At 39.7% G+C, this 18,835-nt stretch overlaps 3 protein-coding genes and 1 long non-coding RNA gene across 5 annotated transcripts; 3 read left to right on the plus strand and 1 right to left on the minus strand.

Moving 5' to 3' along the window:
• On the plus strand, positions 1-1,544 carry LOC119555151. The gene is made up of 3 exons (XR_005219862.1): positions 1-122; positions 195-277; positions 333-1,544. It is a non-coding gene; the product is annotated as an uncharacterized LOC119555151 (long non-coding RNA).
• A 1,463-nt stretch (positions 1,545-3,007) lies between these two features.
• Positions 3,008-5,327, plus strand: LOC119555126 (polycystin-2). Of its 2 annotated transcripts, XM_037866352.1 has the most exons (2): positions 3,008-3,126; positions 3,196-5,327. In XM_037866352.1, exon 2 carries the CDS (start codon positions 3,258-3,260, stop codon positions 5,319-5,321), a length of 2,064 nt encoding a protein of 687 aa, XP_037722280.1. In that variant the 5' UTR covers positions 3,008-3,126; positions 3,196-3,257; the 3' UTR covers positions 5,322-5,327. The 2 variants fall into 2 exon arrangements, with proteins under 2 accessions (XP_037722280.1, XP_037722279.1); XM_037866351.1 differs by having other exon boundaries at positions 3,102-5,327.
• A 7,313-nt stretch (positions 5,328-12,640) lies between these two features.
• Positions 12,641-13,112, minus strand: LOC119555148 (cuticle protein 38-like). Its single transcript, XM_037866376.1, has 2 exons — positions 13,101-13,112; positions 12,641-13,040 (listed from the first exon to the last, which is right to left on the minus strand). The coding sequence occupies exons 1-2, from the start codon at positions 13,110-13,112 to the stop codon at positions 12,714-12,716; spliced, it is 339 nt and encodes a 112-aa protein (XP_037722304.1). The 3' UTR covers positions 12,641-12,713.
• A 344-nt stretch (positions 13,113-13,456) lies between these two features.
• Positions 13,457-13,909, plus strand: LOC119555146 (cuticle protein 38-like). Its single transcript, XM_037866374.1, has 2 exons — positions 13,457-13,468; positions 13,522-13,909. The coding sequence occupies exons 1-2, from the start codon at positions 13,457-13,459 to the stop codon at positions 13,843-13,845; spliced, it is 336 nt and encodes a 111-aa protein (XP_037722302.1). The 3' UTR covers positions 13,846-13,909.
• Positions 13,910-18,835: the final 4,926 nt, after the last annotated feature.

Consider the following 18,835-nt stretch of genomic DNA (forward strand, 5'->3'; position numbering starts at 1 on the left):
AATTGCTAACGCAGCAACACTGATAGAGTTGTTGAAAAATTTGACGTCTGAAAATTCAGTGCAATATTTTTTCTGGCTCGGTGTCACGTCCGTCGAAAATCAAAGTGGATGTCTTTGAACAGGTAGGAAATTTTCAGATCATTTTATTGAAAGCTAAATGTTTTCCGAACTTATAACAAATGAATTTTCTTCAGTTAAGCGCTTTAATGACTATTGAAGATGCATAAATAAATAAACCGGTTAATGCAGACACCTCCTCTGAACTTCTTTTTTCCTGGTAAGCCACCTATAGTAAATTAGGTAAATAATTTAATGTTTTAAAACCATTTTAGTGCCCCCACTATAGAATCGTCGACCAACAAGTAATGTCTTTAAGGTGTCGTTTTGAGTTTTGACATCCAGGGGAACTCTGAGCCCAGGCACGTGAACATCGACGAGACCTCAATGCCATCACCAAATTCTTCTAGGGTAGTCAATGAGCCAATGGCACCACCGATAATGGCACTGGAGTCGTTATATGACCGCATCTTCCGACCCAAAAAGCACAGTCATATGAACCATGTGGATGTGTATGATTCTAATCTGCCAACTTCCGTGGTGCCGTCGTCGGAAGCAGAGCAGAGCAGAGGAGCAGAGGTCAGAAGAAATCCAAACGTCCACCTCAAGAAGAGTCCTTGAAGAGGTTGATATGCTGTTGGGCCTAGCTAGAGACCATGAAAGAAACGGGACGTCCTGTTTAACCTGTTAAAGCCCAAAAATCTTACCACGCAGGCAAAGGATGTTACAAAAAAGCCTCATATGATATTTTAAGAATTACCTGGCAAAGTCGATGATGCGGAGCCGCAGTTGAGAAAACGTGTGCACGATGAATTGATTCGCTTTGGCGTTTGGTGGGACGTTGAGGACATCGAGGACTTCGAGGAAGTTTTTGACCAATATATGACGGAGAATACAATCCAAACGACCCCTTGCCAAGTGGAACCAGCAATAAGGCGAGCGTTTGGGCAGAACGTTGGTGCTTCCGCCCTTACCAGTTCATCTGGAGTAGTGCCTCCAGATGACCATGTAAGGGCGGATGCACCAACGTTATCCCCAAATGCTTCGCCGACTTGGCGTCATATTGCTCATTCCACTTGGCCAAGAGTCGTTTGGCTTGCGGAACCTTTTTTCCGTCATATAGTGGTCAAAACTCTCCTCCAAGTCCTCGACGGTCTAAGACGTCCCACTAAACGTCAAAGCGAGTCCTATCGGTTGCACATTCAAATGAAGTTTTGCAAACTGTTCTGCATCTTGCAAATAAACAGAAATTTGGATATTGATATGGTTTCAAGAGCCTGGATAACACCGTTTACAATAGCTACATATATGTGATCATGGTTTGTAAGCACATGTTGGGAACGTTCCAAGTGTTTGCCATGACCACGGTCTCAGCCGGTATCGAAACCTCGAAGTCAAAAACAAACCGATATATAATCCAGCCTTAGAATTACAATGAAAGAAATCGAAGAGAAAAGAAGAAGTAACACTATAGTCGAGTGCTTTGGCTTTCAGATACCCATTACTTTGTTTCAAATTTTAAATAAAATCAAATTTGAGGCTTATCATTAGCCTGATTAACAAAGTTAGTCAAAACTTTTAAAATAACAATCGATTGGTACGATTCTCAGCACTTAAATAGGTACTGATCAATCAAATCAATTTCAATTTTTCAATTTGGAAACACATTTAAAAGATCTGACATGTTTTGCGTTATCGGTGTTTGTGGGCGTTTGATGGGGGGTGGCACCCTGCTGAAAGAAACTTGCGCTGCGCAATACTGCATGCCTAATCGCGATAAATCTGTGGTGAGGCGGTAGAGCTCTCGACTCCGATTAGAGCGGTAGTGAGTTCGATTCTCGCAGCGACCAAGAATATTTTCTCAAAAATTAAGTTGTGTTTGAATTTTTATATTTATTTCCCCGACACAGTATAATGAGTATTTTCAGTTGTTATGATTCTAATTAGCAATTCACCGAGACGCGTTGAGCGGGCGAATATAAGCTTACTCTTCTCACCCTCTTAAAAATTGTTACCCAACCGCCATTGACCGTCGTTTTAGGGCGATTTCCATGTTCTTAGGGCGATATTACCGTAAAATTTCCATGAGTGTAATAACAGTAAAATCAGTATATGTATACATATCGTTACTATCGTAGTCCGTATCCTGTACTTAAATATAAAAACATTTTTCTAGGATTTTAAATAAGAAAAATTAAAAATAAAACATTTTTTTAGTTTTCGGGCTTCAAATAATTAATTTATTTGAACAAATTTGTAGTCTTTTGTTTTCCTTTACTTAAAAAAATCTAAAAAGAATTTTTTCTCATCAAAATAATGTTGCATGGCAAGCATGAAACGTGTTTCATACTGAACTGAATCGGTTAGCACTTTTATCGCTCAAAACCTTTCAAACGGTAATTTTATGACAAAAAGTGTTATAAATCAAAACTTGAGAAATCTGAAGGGCTATAAAGTTTGAAATTTGAAATCAATTTATAATATAACTTTAAATCTCTTGTATTTGGACAATTTAAGCAAAGGCAGCTGGATTAGCATTTTGAATTACCTTTTCAGAGAAACAGCACGTACCTGCAGCGTAAGTTGTTTAGACACTATAAGCCTTTAAAATCTGTCTTTTTTTAAATTTCCCGCTAAACAAAAAAAATTCGTTGTTTTTATAGTTATAGTTGTTTTATATAGCTATAAAGGTGTTAATAAAAAAAATCCCATTCACACTTTTACACAAATATTACAAATGTTGGCGTCAGACTGATATTAATGTATGGCCCATAACTTGTGGGCGGAGCAAAATTTTTGTTGTCAGTCCAATCGTCGAATCCAATACTTTTATGTTAATATATTTATTCTAGCATACAAATTATGGGCGCCACGGTTTTGGGAGGTCTGTGGGCTTTAGATTGGGCGTGGCATAGTTTTTTTTAAGTCAGGCCATAGGTATTGACGAAAACAATTGACGAAATTAAAAAATAGATCTATAACTAAAGCAGCAAAAGGAACCCTGTTGTACGTTGTCAAAGAGGTACTTTCCGAAATCTGTAAAGGGAAAACCGACCTTAAGTTTATCCGGTAAATAGAAGCAAGCAATGACAAAAAAGAATAGTAACATCATTTTCTATATGGCCCTGGTAATAATAGCCTTATGCGGCTTTTGCATTTGGAATTTCTCTGGCTTTAATCATGAGGATGCCAAGTTCAATATGATCCTGGTGGCGTTTTTGACGGTGACGTTAATACAGGTCCTGGTTTTTACGCCCATTAAGTACGCGATATTGGCCATGGATACCGCTTGCTGGCCAGCTCATCAATCCCCTGTGACGCCCGATGAAAATGCCAGGGTGGAGACCTTTCTGGACAAGGCAAGAATTAGACTTCGGTCACTGCGGAGTGAGCTGATGATTACGGAAAGCCATCGAAATGAGAAACTTAACTTGAAGTATCGGCTGATAAAGGAAGAACTTTTCTTGACAGGCAAGCTCTTCATATTGTATTTCATTATGTCTTTAGTGTTATTCGATGAGTTGGATTTTTATAATAACAACTCCACGCGGAATCTTTTCAAGAGAGACCATAAGTATACGGTCGGCCTATCAGATTTGGTAACGCTGTCGGACGTATATACTTTCCTTGAGTTTTCCCTGATCGTGGGCTTTACGGATGGAGACAGCACAGGCCTCGGATCGCATTGGATTCATGCTGAGCCCGTCCGAATGCTCGGCGTGGTAAGATTAAGGCAGCTGAGGACAGAGGACAGCCACGTAGGTCTAAAGAGTCCCGTTTTCACCAACGAGGACTTTTCGGAAGGCTGGAAATTGCCATATGAATGGGTTCCATATACCAACAAATATTGGCCGATCTACTCGCCTTGGCTGGGGACGGTTTCCGATTTTCGGGATAACTTAGTTATGGGCATCAATCATCATGGGCATTTTATTAAATATCCGGAAATGGCGGGTTACAAAATCCTGCTCTCAGATACCCGCAATAAAAGTCTGATAATACTGTACTACTTGATAGATAACGTATGGCTGGATTATAATACGAGTGCTCTTTTTATGGACTTTACTATGTACAATGCGGATGCAAACATTTTCAGCGTATGCACACTGTGGGTAGAGCAATTTCCCTTCGGGGACATCCACTCCCATGTAGAAATCGAAAGTCACATGTTCGTGGACCAAATACGAGAAATGTCGAAATTTGGAATGCTTGTATTATTTTTCACCGTTATTGTGTGGCTGCAGTTCGCTAAGGCGTTCTTTGTGAAGGTCTGGTTCGAGCCCCGTCTTATAAAGACCCTATGGATCCAGGTGGATGCCCTAATTGTGGGACTCAGTCTTACGGCTGTGATAATTCTAGCGATTCGTGATAACCTGGTCCAATCCATGATCCATGAAATCGAAATCTCCGTGATGGTTGAGTTTATAGATTTTCGAGAACCAGCGCGACTCACGTACTTTTGTGATGTGATAGAGGGTTTCTCCATAGCTCTGGTCACCATGCGACTTTGGAAGGTGATGCAGTTTTCCGGTACCTTTCAGCTATTTACCAAAACAATTTCAATGGCTTGGCAAGCGCTTATTTGGACGATGGTAGTAACCGTCATATTTATTGTCGCCATTGCCCTCGCCACTGTCACAATTAATGGTAATAACAGAAAGATCTTCAGGGACTTACCCAAGGGCATTGTAACTGTCACTTCTTTTGCCTTCGGCTATTCTAATGTAATGACTCCGCTAGATCTATCTTTCGGTGGAGAGTTTTTGGGTATTATATTATATGTCATTATGGGATTTGTGGTCAAGTATTTGCTGATCAATTTGATTATATCCATGATGAGGGCTCTGATGGCAAATGCCAAGGCGAACAGGGATAGAAAAGTATTGCATCGCATATCGTTTTGGGAATTTCTTCGGGTGGAATATGCCGATTGTATTAATTTTATTCTGGAAGTGACCCAACTTAAAAAGGGCTATAAGAGCCATAATCGGACAGTTTCCGAAAATGTCGAACGAAAACTGAAGAATCAAGAGCGAATGGATGAAATGATGAAAGGAAGGCAGGCTTACCCTGGAATGATCCCCAAAAAGCAGAGAGACGAGGGACTGATCCAATTGAGACATAGGGAGCGTATTGAGCGCACCATTACCTTGGGCGCGATTCTGCAAACGCAAATGGAGCTTATTGAGAAGCTAATGTTCGGGGATGATGATGGAAACCTGCCAAGTTTGGACGTAGCTGAGGAGAACATTTCTTCGACTTAAAACACATAACGGGGAACAATAAATCAGAAAAACATTTGCAATAAATTTTGACCTATTATCATACAACAGTTTTATTAATCGTCTTATTACTCCGGGCTGACTTATCAATGTCATTTAGTTTAACTGCTTGTTAGTTTGTATCAGCTAAAAAGATTTAACTAAAGTCAATGCTCTAGTTTTTCGGTCGACAAACGATAGGTACTCTTTTTTTCGGCCTTGTCAGATTAAAGAAAGAAATTGTAGAGAATTGTCTTACGCGAATTAACATCACACTCAGAAATATATCATCGCAAACATGAAACAAACTATAACCTTAACATAATTTAATAACATTAAAGAAACTATTTATACCAGTTACTCGTAAAAGAAAAGGGTATATTGTACGAGTATCTAACAGGTAGAAGGAAGAGATCCCGATCCCGTTAAGTATATATATTCTTGATCAGGATAACTACCCGAGAAGAAATAGCCATGTCCATCCGTCCGTGTGAACGCTGTGATCTCGAAAACGATAAGAGCTAGAAAGTTGAAATTTGAGATATATTAAAGATAGAGAGTTGGGATTTCACACTTATATTCTATAAGATCGTAGTGCCAATAAAAATTGGTAACTGAAATATATAGATTTCGGCCATACCATCGACTGACCTAAACAAAAGATTGACACGCCCACTCTAACACGCCTATAGTTAGTTTATAGTTATAGTTAATTGTGGTATTCAAAGCATTTTTAATTTAACAATTCAAGATACTAATTGAAAAATATTTTTGGTTGTATAATATTTTATTTTGATTTATCATATTAAACGCGTTTTTTTTGTGGCTGGCAACAAGCGGTTAGTCCAACCAAATAAACACTGTTTGCATAAATAAAAGAAAACTAAAATATTAGTATTTTTAATGTTATTTTTCATAGTTTAGATACTTTTTTCCAACAGTAAAGGTTTTTGAGATTTTTTGTTTATGTCATGGCTAAATAATTATGCGCAAACAGGCAAAACTTTTGACTTGAAAAGGCTTTTAAGGCAATTTGGCGCTCGCTTTGTTCGACTTGTTTGCTATCCCAGCATTCTGGCTGTGCTCCAAGTCCCCAAAGTCCTAAATGACTTATATAAAAAGGGGATAGCATACTATTGTTATGAAGTAAGCAAATAAAAATTTAATACTGCAAGCTTTTAGGCCGAACCGTGACTGCAAAACTATTCGCAGTGAAATCTGAGCTAAATGCTAACGCTGAAGAGGACTGAACGCACACTACCGAGCATATCCGTAAACTAAACAATTGTCAAAACTTTTCTGTCCTTTTTCTATCAGCCCACAGACAGATAGTCTGGCAAGTGTTTTTCTATATATTTTTTGTGGTACTTATGTCACTCGAGGGGATTGAGGAAAACTTTTATAATTATTAGCAACAAATGAGCAGTGACAGAGCGCCTCTGCCGTGACTGTAACTTTTTAGGTTCCCCAGATCCCAGCCTCCCCCCCCAATCCTGGCTTTTTATTTGCAGTGCCCAGACGGCAGAAATCACAAATGATCCCCGCCCTCAATTTAAAACTTTTAACTACCTGACTGTTTCTACATTTTACTGTGTGCGGGGGTGAGCGTGTGTTAGCTGAAGACAAACGGGAAAAGAAAGAGTGGCCAAATCAAAAGCCATGCGGAGTTTTCCCTGGGTTCTGGGGAGCGGTGGAAGAGTTGCCCGAAAAGTTTTTAATTTTTGATCGCTTTTTGTATGGCGCCACAATCAGCAACTAAAAGTATGCATTACGCTTGCTCCACACCAACTGCGGCTGGCGCTCGAAGGCTGGCTGTTATGGCAAAAACCGTGGGGATAAATATTCTTAAAAGTAGGCAACGAACTTTGCTTTCTAATTTTTGTGACTAACAGCTGATAGCATAACGGCTGTTAAACATTTCTGTTAGTTACACTGGGGATATATATTATCCTGTTATATTGCAATTGATAGCAAGAGAGGACGCTATTGCCAATGCCATCGACTACCCCGTTACTCATCTAAATGTACTGGGAGCATTAAGGGAGTGCTACGGAAATAGAAATATACAAGTAGAAAAGCGCCTGTTCCCAAGAATGCACAATTTATTTGCTTTTAACTTTTTAATGAATGGTCCGAAATGAACAACTGTTGGCATGTAGGTGGACAATGAAAACAAAATCTCATTTAAATTTTACAAAAATATTTGAAAATTGGCGGGTCTTAGCGTTATGGGCGTTTGTGGGAGTTCGAGTGGTCGTGTCACCCTGCTGAAAGAACTTAGCACTGCGCAAAAGTCTCAAGAATCTACTTGCCAAGTTCCAACTTTCTAGCTTTTATAGTTTCCGAGATCTCAGCGTTCATGCGGACGGACATACAGACGGACATGGCTTTATAGGGTCTTAAACGCTTCCATCTACCTGTTACATACTTTCCGACGATTCTAGTATACCCTTTTACTCTACGAGTAACGGGTATAATTACATTTAAATTTTTTAGCTTATATAACCAATTTGGTATTTTTTGACATTAATTTGGCGATTTCTGCTATGGGATATTTGATATCGTAGTGCGATATTTATTAAATTTAATTCGTAATTCTGAAATATTATAAAAAAAATAATAAATACCCATTGTTTAACCGGTCGCTCCTATGGTAGATATATGGTATAGTCGGACGATTAAAACAATATTCTTTTCTAAATTCTAAAATGTTACAAAAAATTATATTCTTAGGAATAGAATTATATGTCAAAAAACACCAAAGCTATAACAAAAAAAATATTTTTTTAAAAATATTTTTCCTGTTATTCGTAAGAGAGCTATAAGAGAATGTTGTCCGATCCAGCTCGTTCCGACTTACATATATACTACTTGCAATAGAAGTAAGACTTTTGGGAAGGTTTCATCGCGATAGCTTTAAAACTATGAGACTAGTTAGGGTTTGTAGACACACGGACATGGCTAGATCAACTCGTCTAGTGATGCTGATCAAGAATATATCATAATATAAAATCAAAAGACCCTATGCAAGGGTATAAACATTGCGATTCTAATCTGTTACGTTGGTGAACCGCCCTAAATTCCATAGTTCTGAAACGTTCAGTTTTACCTGTTACATACTTTAACCCTTACTTAAGAAACTTTAGTTCTGCCACTTTTGGATCTTCCCGCTAGTCTAGGCAGTGACGTCTGAAAAGGTATATTTAAATACTATAAACGCCTTTTTAACATAATTTGCCTTTATATCATAGTTTGAAAACTATTTTTAAACGTTTGCCTTAATCTTGTAAGGTTTTTTTTTTTGATTGCTTAAAAATAGTTCTTAGGATTTATAAGATTAAGATTCCTTAACTTTTGACATATAACATATTGTTGTAAAAAGATAGTGTACTTGTTTTGTCGCATGTAAATCATATTTCGTCACAAAAGTTGATATCAGTACTTTTGTGCGTTGAAGGGTGGATCGTCATTATTATGTACCTCGTTGAATGGTTTTTGTTTGATAAATAAAGAACAATTTTTTCACGTAATCTTATCGCCCATATTGAATTATATACAAATATTTTTAAATTAATAATGTGTATTTATTTATTTCTGACGTGTTATATTTTAGTTATAAGTTATATAACTAATTAATTAAATTAATACTGTGTATTTATTTTTCTTCCTTGTTTTATTTTAGTTCATAGTTAGATAACTAATTAATTAAAGTAATTATGCTATATTCGGAAATATCAAAATTTTCCACTCGTCGTTTCTAGATATCCCAACAAACATTTTTGTGACCTAATCCTTTATTTACTCTTTATAATTCTTCTGTCGAGCTCTCTTCGCTTGAAAGTCTCTTTTCGGCCTTAAAGCTCCTGCCAAAGAGAAATGCTGAATGGAAGCCAAAGGACAAAGCTTTATCTCCCGCGAAAGAGAGCCAACTTCGTCCTGCCAGGCTTTTGGGTTAAAGTTTCCACAGAGATACGAAGTTCCGTATGTGTGTTAGCTATCTCCGCGGACCGGATTCGTGGCAGGATTTAATTCATAACTCGAGTGCCGTGTCCTCGGTGTACAGCCAAGGTTAAGTGCTGCTGCAGCGCCAAACACGTCACTTCTCAGGTCCTGAAGTCCTGAATCCTTTGGAGCAGGGTGTGTAGGAGTTTTCCCCCGCCGCTGGGGATTCGCTTTTTCCTTTTCTTTTATTTTTGTGCTTCCCGCTACTTAAGCACGAGTCTCCCCACCAAAAAATGAGGTTCTACCACTTCTCAGAGGAAGAGACCTCATAAACAATTGCCTGGAAATATAATACATCGTTGGCTTGGGTCGCTAGAACTTTTGCGTAGCCTCACACCCCCCTTGAAAAAAGGAGTCCCTTTTATTGAAATATTTTCATCACTGGCGTGAACGAACCACAGACAAATTAAGTAAATGGTGTTGACTCTAAAAAAAACAGATGAGCAGCCCACAATCCAGCATAATTAGACCTTGTCACGCCCAGCAAAAAAAGTATATATACAAATGATTTGCATTAAGCTTGGCCGGGGAAATTTTAAAGCCTCGCTGACCTTTGGCGTATCATTTTTTGAACCAAAAACTCCCCACTGAAACCGAAACCTTTTTAATTTACACGACACGTTTCTTGGGCTTAAACTTTTGTTGCCTGATTTTTTGAGGGGTGGAACACCTTCAACGGTGCGATGGCCATAAGCAAAAAACGAAAGCAGTGCAAGAAATATTGGGGCAATCAAAAATGCAAATGTCACTACGTGAATTGTTAAATCGCAGGACAAATCCGTCCTTCAAAACAGACCCTAGGGGTTCCGAATGCGGGCGCGGCCAATAAATCTGCCTGAAATTCCAGCAAACACGAATTTATACTTACGTATATATTTTGGATTATTTATCGCAAAAAGTTAATTGCCTGGCCGTGCTCTCTATTAATCATATCCCATAATTTGTTTAGCCTAATTAGCCTTATAGATAGGAGGTTCAGGGAGGAATTAGCGCCCCTTTCGAGAGCATAGGATCCAAGATACGTAGGCTGGGGTCATTAGCCAAGTTTTGGAAGAGTTTGTAAGTATTTTTTTTAGAAGCGTGCGAGTGGCCAGCACAGATTGGATTTCAGTACGGACACAAATATTTTTCTTATATTGTAAACGAAGATATTACAGAAAATATTCTATTATCCAATCTCTGATATCAATTTTTACTTGAAACTAGGTTCTGGGAATTCCTTTTTAAGTTTACCTATAGTTCATTTCTAAACACTTATACAATTTTTCTGGAGTTTGGTAGTGTTCTAAAATAAGTTATAGAATTTAAAAGCAGCGCAAAATATTATTAATGAAAAACCTCTGCCGCAATATTTGTACTAACATGACACTCACCTTACATCGTTAAGCCAAGTAATCCTTTTGCATAATCAAATAAAGGAGAAACAAGAAAATAATCTTAGCAAACATTGGCCAGCTCTTGTACTCGTTTTTCGCCGCATCCTGCATCAGATTTCGTGTTGCAGCCAACTCAAACATTAAGCAAAATGTCGCCTGGCCATTATTCAACCATTTTGCGCCTTGTCGACAAACAAAATTAACAGCCAGCTGAAAACATATACCGACAAACAAACAGCAGAAGGGAGCAGGAACGAGCATAAACAAGTCATAAAGTTTGGTAACTAGGCTCTGGGCCTCCTGGATGCAGGGCAACAAATTTTTGAGTCTGGGTGCTGTTCTGACGTAGTAACTTCATGTCGGCTGCAGCGGGTTACTTTTTAAATACCCTCTTAAAGGATATGTGTTGTCTTACGAAAACTGAAATTTATATTTTGAGATACGGTAAAGTAAGTTAGAATGCACAAATCATAATTTATCATTTGTCAATTACAAAGTACAGATTTAACCATTTATTTTTAGACGAGGGAGGTTGTTTTTGAAATAACCAATAACGAGTGTAATAATTTGTATAATTAGAAATGTTTTGCAAAAGCTTTGGTGTATATTTCAGACAACACCATTTAAAATGCGGCTCATCAACTTATAAACAGCATTAAAGCTATGAGGTGCAAACATATTTGTGGTTTATTTTTTGAAATAGAAGTTTAAGTAGAAATATTAGTTTTTAGAAATTATTAGTAACGAATACAGTTGCCCGTTAACTATTTTGAAAGGCATTAAAGTGTACTAATTGCTCAACTGATTTTAGAGGGTACAGTTTATTCGACTCTATGAACCACACGTATTTTTTAACGTCACATTTTTACATGCGCGGGCTTTTTTAATGCAAAATTCGTGTAAAGCTGGGCGATTCTTCGCTTTGCCCACTCCCGGATTTCCACAGGCGAGGTTGTGTACCACTTTGCTTGTTTTTGCCATTAACAGCAATTACAAAATGGCAAACAAAATCCCAACCGACAAAAAAGGGGCGTGGACTTTGGGCAAGGGCGAACTTTTAATTATTTAGACGAGAGAACGCAAAAGTCGCGTTTACACTTTTTCTACACTTTTTGCAAATATTTTTTGTTGGTTGCAGTTGCAGATTTTTTGGTTAGGGCGTGACTTTCACCTGGTAGGTAAACTTAATTATGCAGCGGGCTGCTTCCCTTCGGAATTTTCGGTTTTTGTAATCGCAAGTTGTAACTAATCAAATTAAAGGCATCCCATGCAAAGGAAACGCGCCCAGGAAAAAGGAAAGAAAGCGCCAACGCGAAAATCCTTGAGGATGTGGGGAATTTTCAGCCCTGTGCCAGGCGATAACATGTGCCGGGGATTTTTTAGACGCTTCCTTTGGCTTTTGGCAGCTGGCAAGGAACTGCCATCTTCTATCTAAACGCGCGAACGCAAAATGGCTATTTAAATTGTGCATCAATGCATGAAATGCGCCATGAAAGCGTTTTAGATAAGCGGAAAGCCGAAACTAACAAAAAGCCTTGCGCCCAAGAACTTGATGGTAGACACAATCAGAAAAATGTTACTACTCCAATTTGTCACCGCCAATCAAAACATTTCGTGCTATTAAAGCTAACTCGGCTTAAAAATAAAATCTAAAAAATACCAAAGTTACCTTATAATCCTCACTTATTGGAATTTTATTGAACATTTTGAGAAATCATTAAATAAATTTCCTAATAGACGATTAAAATGGTGCCTCTTTTCGTATTTGTCAGTAATATCGGTATGCAATCGTCATGCTTATAAGATCATAAGCAAATATAGCCCAATAAATCTAGGTCTAAGAATCAGTTTTTATACGAATGTAGCAATACACTGTAATTGAGTTAATTTTAGCAAATAAAGAACTCAATAAAAATACAATCACTTACTAACAAAAAGGGATACTTAAATTAAGAGTTTAATAGTTGAGCATCATAATATTTTCGTCAATTATAATACTGTATCACATTTTATTTGATTAGATCAGGAGTGGTGCGGGAGCAGCGGCGTAGCTAAGGGGAGCGGTGTAAGCCAAGGGGGGAGAGTAAGCCAAAGGGGAGGAATAGGCCAAAGGAGCAGCCAGAGGAGCAGCTGCGTACTTGGCGACCACTGGAGCAGCCACGGGAGCAATCACTGGAGCAGCGGCGATTCCATTGTAGTTCCTGGCGATCACCTGGCTGCTGGTGGCGGTCACGACTGGAGCAGGAGCAGCGACCACTGCAGCGGGAGCAGAGTAGGCTAGAGGAGCACCCAGGAGTCCGGGCTTGGCAGCAACGCAGGCGACGACGGCCAGGATGACAACAGCCTGTGGATAAACCAATTAAGTTAATATAATCCTCCGAAGATGCTTCTTTGAATAACTTACGTATTTGAACATGGCGGATATATTTCTTTGATTTGCTTCTTCGAAAGGCTAGAAACTGTTTAATATCTAACTGCTCTTGGTGGAGCATATTTATACCCAAAACCGTACTCCGCTTTGACTCATGTGCGCATTCAGTTCATTTAAATGCTGCGACAGTCTCCCGTTACCATTTTCACTTTACCATACTTTATGTGATTTCCCACTGCCGAATGTGGAATATCTGTTGGTGGCCAATGGATTCGATGGCCTGAGGTCACAGACGCAGTCTTTGGTGTATAAATAGCGACATAAAGTGTTGAACGACATCACACAAGTTCAAGTTTTCGAATCGAAAGCACCAAAAATCAACCATCACAATGTTCAAATCCGTGAGTTTGAGGATTTCATATTGAGTCTAGTTTTCTAACTGTTTTATCCTTAGGCTGTTGTCATCCTTGCCATCGTCGCCTGCGTTGCTGCCAAGCCGGGACTCCTGGGTGCTCCTCTGGCCTACACTGCTCCCCTGGCCTTTGCTGCTCCTGCTCCAGTCGTGACCGCCACCAGCAGCCAGGTGATCGCCAGGAACTACAATGGAATCGCCGCTGCTCAAGTGATTGCTCCCGTGGCTGCTCCAGTGGTCGCCAAGTACGCAGCTGCTCCTCTGGCTGCTCCTTTGGCCTATTCCTCCCCCTTGGCTTACTCCTCTCCCTTAGCTTATTCCACCCCCCTTAGCTACGCCGCTGCTCCCGCACCACTGTTTATCTAAATAAAACTGTGATCACCTAGGAGAATTCATATAAATTTAATATAAACGAATGTTGCTACAAAGAGTTTAGCTTTTTATAAGGGTTGGTAATGAAAAAGTGACTGGTTTTAATATCCCTAACTGAAACATAATTTTAGTAAATTTAGTTTGTTACGCGAATGTGCCACTCCCACTCTAACGCCCACAAATCGTCCATATGAACGCTGATATCTCGAAAAAGGTGGAGAGTTGGGATCTCAGACTTACATTCCTTAGCTTCATACGCAGCGCAAGAGATTGTGAGATGGTAAAGTACCACCTACCCGCGAATTCAATATATTGTTAGACAGATTTAAGCGTTATAGGCGTTCAAATGGGCGTGGCAAACTTTTAATTTCAATTCAATTCAATTGACAGGTATCGAGATCACAGCGTTTACAGGGACATGGCTAGATCGATTCGGCTGGTGATATTGATCAAGAATATATGTTGCATATGTACTTCATGGAATCAGAAACGCTTTCTTCTACCTGTTCCATGCTATACCCAAACTATATACTTTTTACTCTAGCCATGTCCCTTTGTCCGTCTGTCCGTGTGAACGCTCTGGCCTCGGAAACTACAAGAGCTAGAGGGTTGAGATTTCAGATATAGGTTCACTATTTTCGTACGCAGCGCAAGTTTGTTACATGCCACGCCTACTCTGGCACCTTCGAACCGCCCAGAACAGTGGGTGCTACAGTTTCAGTGCTAGAAAAAATGTTTGCGCCCACAAATCGCCCACCAAATTCAAAAAATCGTTTATTTGAGCGACGATAATTTCGAAACTATTAAGATAGAGAAATTTGAAGTCAGATTTAGATCCCTTAGCTTTGTTTGCAAACATGCCACGCCCACTCTGACGCCCACAAGCCGCCCAAAAATGTGGCCATCACAATTATCATGCTAGAAATAAAATTTTAATTGAAATGTATTTGTCAAGTTAATACTTATCGTCAATACCTACCCAAAACAATATATTGAAATCGAGGGTGGTGGCGCTCCATAATATCGCTTTGCTGCTTGCATTTCCTATAGTAGAGGCACTAGACAATAACGTACTTCCTTGCTTTATAAGGAACTGTTTCAGCTTGGGATTATTAATCGACAATTGCTAAGGCAGCCACGCTGATAGAGTTGTTGTTGTTGAAAAATTTGACGTTTGACAATTCAGTACAATATTTTTTCTTGCACGATGGTACGTCCGCAGAAAATTAAAGTGGATAATCCTTAGAATTTGGAAGGATATACCCTTGACTGCAAGAGGAGTTTATAAAAGTCTTTTTCAGCGATGCTATGCTGAAGAAGATTACTTCATATGACAGTGGAACAAAAGTAGATTAGTAGATTAGGAAGCCAACGAAGGGCAAGGACAAGCAGATGAATTCTGAGTCAAACAAGTCTTTGGACAGGTAGGCACTGTACTGATTATTTCTTTGAAAGCTGAGCTAGAATGTTTTCCGTACTTATAACATGGATTTTCTTTCATTTAGCGCCTTTATGCCAATAGAACCAGAAATAAACATACCCTTACAAACAGACACCTCTTCTGAACTTATTTTGTCCTGGTAAGCCATCTGTAGTAAAGTAAGTAAATAACTTAGTTTAAAAATCATTTTAGCACACCGCTTTTAAAACCAGGAGAACTTTAACCAACGCAAGTGATCGTCGTCAAGAATCCAATGCCACCACCAAATTCATCTAGGATAGTCAGGACCCACCGATTACCCAATAATTACAACGTGAAACAGGAGCCGGTGGAACGCAGGTCGGTGGCACAACCTGCTGCCATCGATAATGGCACTAAAGTAGTTAATTATCGCAACTTCCGACACCATCCCCATCAAATGCCATTTCTAGTCAATGAGAAGAGTGACAAGCTAACGTCCACGAATCCAAGAGTCATTGATCTCAGACGCGAGATAGCCAAGAAGCAGATAATGCCCTGATGTCCAGAAAGGTGCATCAATTTGTGTCCCCCGGAGAATGTTTGGCAGAATAGATCCACAGTTCACCTTCAGGATGTCATTGACTAAAGCATGTCAAAATACCCTTTAATAGTTAGCCGAAAGAAGGAACAGTTTCTTCACCACATCATCCCCCTCAGCCGTGGTCATGGCAAGCACTTGTATCATTCCCGACTTATAGAGTCTAGCTGACACTCCGGGCATATTCTTATTCACATAGTAGACGAAGTTAATTTCAGGAAAGAGTGGTTCTGAGGAAAGGGCGCAGACCTCACTAAATTTCTGCAAATTTACGGTCCAAGGATAATTGGCACCGGAAAAGAATCGTAAGTGTAAGAGTGTAAGAGCCTTGAAATTCACCTTTTCCATAGTCTTCTCCACGATATCGCTTTGTGTTTCGGCCAACATTGCGCTGATTGCGTTGATAGTCATCACAATGCCATTGGCTCATATCCAGCCTATTTGCGTGGCGTCATATCGCATTTCTATCACATCCGACTTAGATGTTGGACATATATGTCGGGTGTGATCGAAGTGCGACAGGAATAAGGAAATGCCCGGACTGACGACAGCTGGACTTTTAGAGTCGGGAATGATGCAAGTGTTTCCCATGACCACGGCTGAGGCGGATGATGTGTTGAAGAAACTTTTCCTGCTATCGGCTAGTTTTTAAAGGCTCGAAAAATGTACCGAAACAAACACAACAATTTTCCATGTTTATAATCAATCATTTATAAAATTCACTTTCATAGTTCAGTGTAAGGCGGCAAGTACGCAGCTGCTCCTTTGGCCTATTCCTTCCCTTTGGCTTACTACCCCCCTTGGCCATTTAATCAAATAAAATGAGATATAATATTATAATTGACGAAATTACAAAACTGTTTGACTTGAATGCTAGTTTATATAATGTTTGTCTTAGGTAATCTGGCGGTCTTGACTATCCTGGATGAATATTTGCGTGGCACTGCATATTCGTTAGCGATCACTTGCATATGTAAAGAGTTTTCATTGAGGCCCAAATTCAAGACGACACTCTCAAAATTGATATTGTTGGTCTACGATTTTAAAATCAAGGCACTAAAATGGTTTAAGAAAAATTAAATTACTTTCATATTTTACTACATATTACTTCCCAGGGCAACCGGTTTAATTATTTCTGGATCTTCTATGGGCTCTACGGCGCTAAAATGAAGAAAATCCCAATGTTATAAATGCGGAAACGGTTCTAGCTTCTCAGTCTTAAATAAAAATATCTTTACCGTTTCTACCTGTCCAAAAATTTTTTTGACTCAGAATTTATTGTACCCGTTACTCGTAGAGTAAAAGGATATACTAGATTCGTCGGAAGGTATGTAACAGGCAGAAGGAAGCGTTTCCGACCCCATAAAGTATATATATTCTTGATCCGTCTGTCTGTCCGTCTGTCCGTATGAACGCTGAGATCTCGGAAACTATAAGAGCTAGGCTATTGGGATTAGGCATGCAGATTCCTTAGCTTCTTCTGCCGCGCAAGTTTGTTTCAGCAAGGTGCCACGCCCACTCTAACGCCCACAAACCGCCCAAAGGTGTGGCTCCTACAGTTTTAATGCTAGAATACAAATTTTAACTGAAATGTATTGTTCTCATAAATACCTATCGATTGATCCAAAAAATGTTGCCACGCCCACTTTAACGCCCACAAACTTCAAGAAATCGTACATATGAATGCGGATATCTCGGAAACTATCAAAGATAGAGAATTTGGATTTCAGATTTAGATTCCGTAGCCATGTATGCAGCGCAAGTTTATTACGCAAATATGCCACGCCCACTCTAACGCCCAATACCTATTGATGGCGCATTTCAATCTCGCTTTGCTGCTTGCATATCTCCATTTCCTTTTGGTCCCATTAGCTGAGTAACGGGTGTCTGATAGTCGAGGTGCTCGACTTCGGCGTTCTTCCTTGTTTAAATCTTAGTTTGTTGTAGCTTTGACGATACGGGGTGTATGCGGTGTTATAATAAAATGAGCTTTATTAGGCTTGGCAATAAATTTCACAGCTTTTTAAAATATCTAACCAAGAAAAATCTTTTTATCTTTAAAACATTTTTTGGCATGTTGTTTTTAAAATTACATGCGATTAATTTTGCTTCTTCTTGCCGATGAGCATCCCTGAATAGCTAAAGAGGCGCTCTTTTTGTGTATATCACTTATTGTGAATAAGGCAAGATGAGGTAACAAGATTTCCCAGCAACTTCAATATATAATTAATGACGAGTGCTAGGCCACCGATCACTGAACCAGTAGCCATTGTTTTCGAAAGCCAGATAGCCAAGGAGAAGATGAAGCCCCGATGTCAACGATGGTGCATCAGCATGTTTCCCCGGGAGAATGGGTGGCAGAATAGCTTTACAGATCGCCACGAGGACTTCGAGGACATCGCTGACCAAAGCATGTGGTAATTCAGGGACTCCCCTCCATGTGGAATCAGCAATATAATTTCAAGGCCGCGGAGCGTTTGGGGCGAACGTTGGTGTTTCCGCCCTTACCTGATCTTCGGGAGAACCTGATCCAGATGAACTGGTAAGAGCGAAGCCACCAACGTTCTCCCAAAATGCTCCGCCGACTTGAAGCTGGCTCCACTTGTAGCGGAGTCTTTTGGCTTGCGGGTTCCTGTACTCCGACATATTTTGGTCAATGATGTCCTCGAAGTCCTCGAGGAAAGCTGTGAATCCATTCCGCCATCCGTTCTCAGGGGAAGACATTCTGGTGCACCTTCCTGGACTTTGGGCTTTATCTGCTCCTTGGCTAACTCGCTTTCCAAAATAATGGCTTCTGGTTCTGAGAACGCTAGCTTAGCACTCTCGTCATTGATTATGAATTCCTGTTCCTGGGAAACCGGGTCACTACACTGCTGTAGCCAATCCTGAATTGCTGCCTCATCTTGGGGCTTCGGCGGGACTGCTCCAATATCTTTAACATCAAGAAAAACGGGACGCTCTGGTCTAAGCTCATTCAGTTGCAC

The sequence above is a fragment of the Drosophila subpulchrella genome, chromosome 3L, assembly GCF_014743375.2.
Source record: "Drosophila subpulchrella strain 33 F10 #4 breed RU33 chromosome 3L, RU_Dsub_v1.1 Primary Assembly, whole genome shotgun sequence".
Taxonomy (NCBI): Eukaryota; Metazoa; Arthropoda; class Insecta; order Diptera; family Drosophilidae; genus Drosophila; species Drosophila subpulchrella.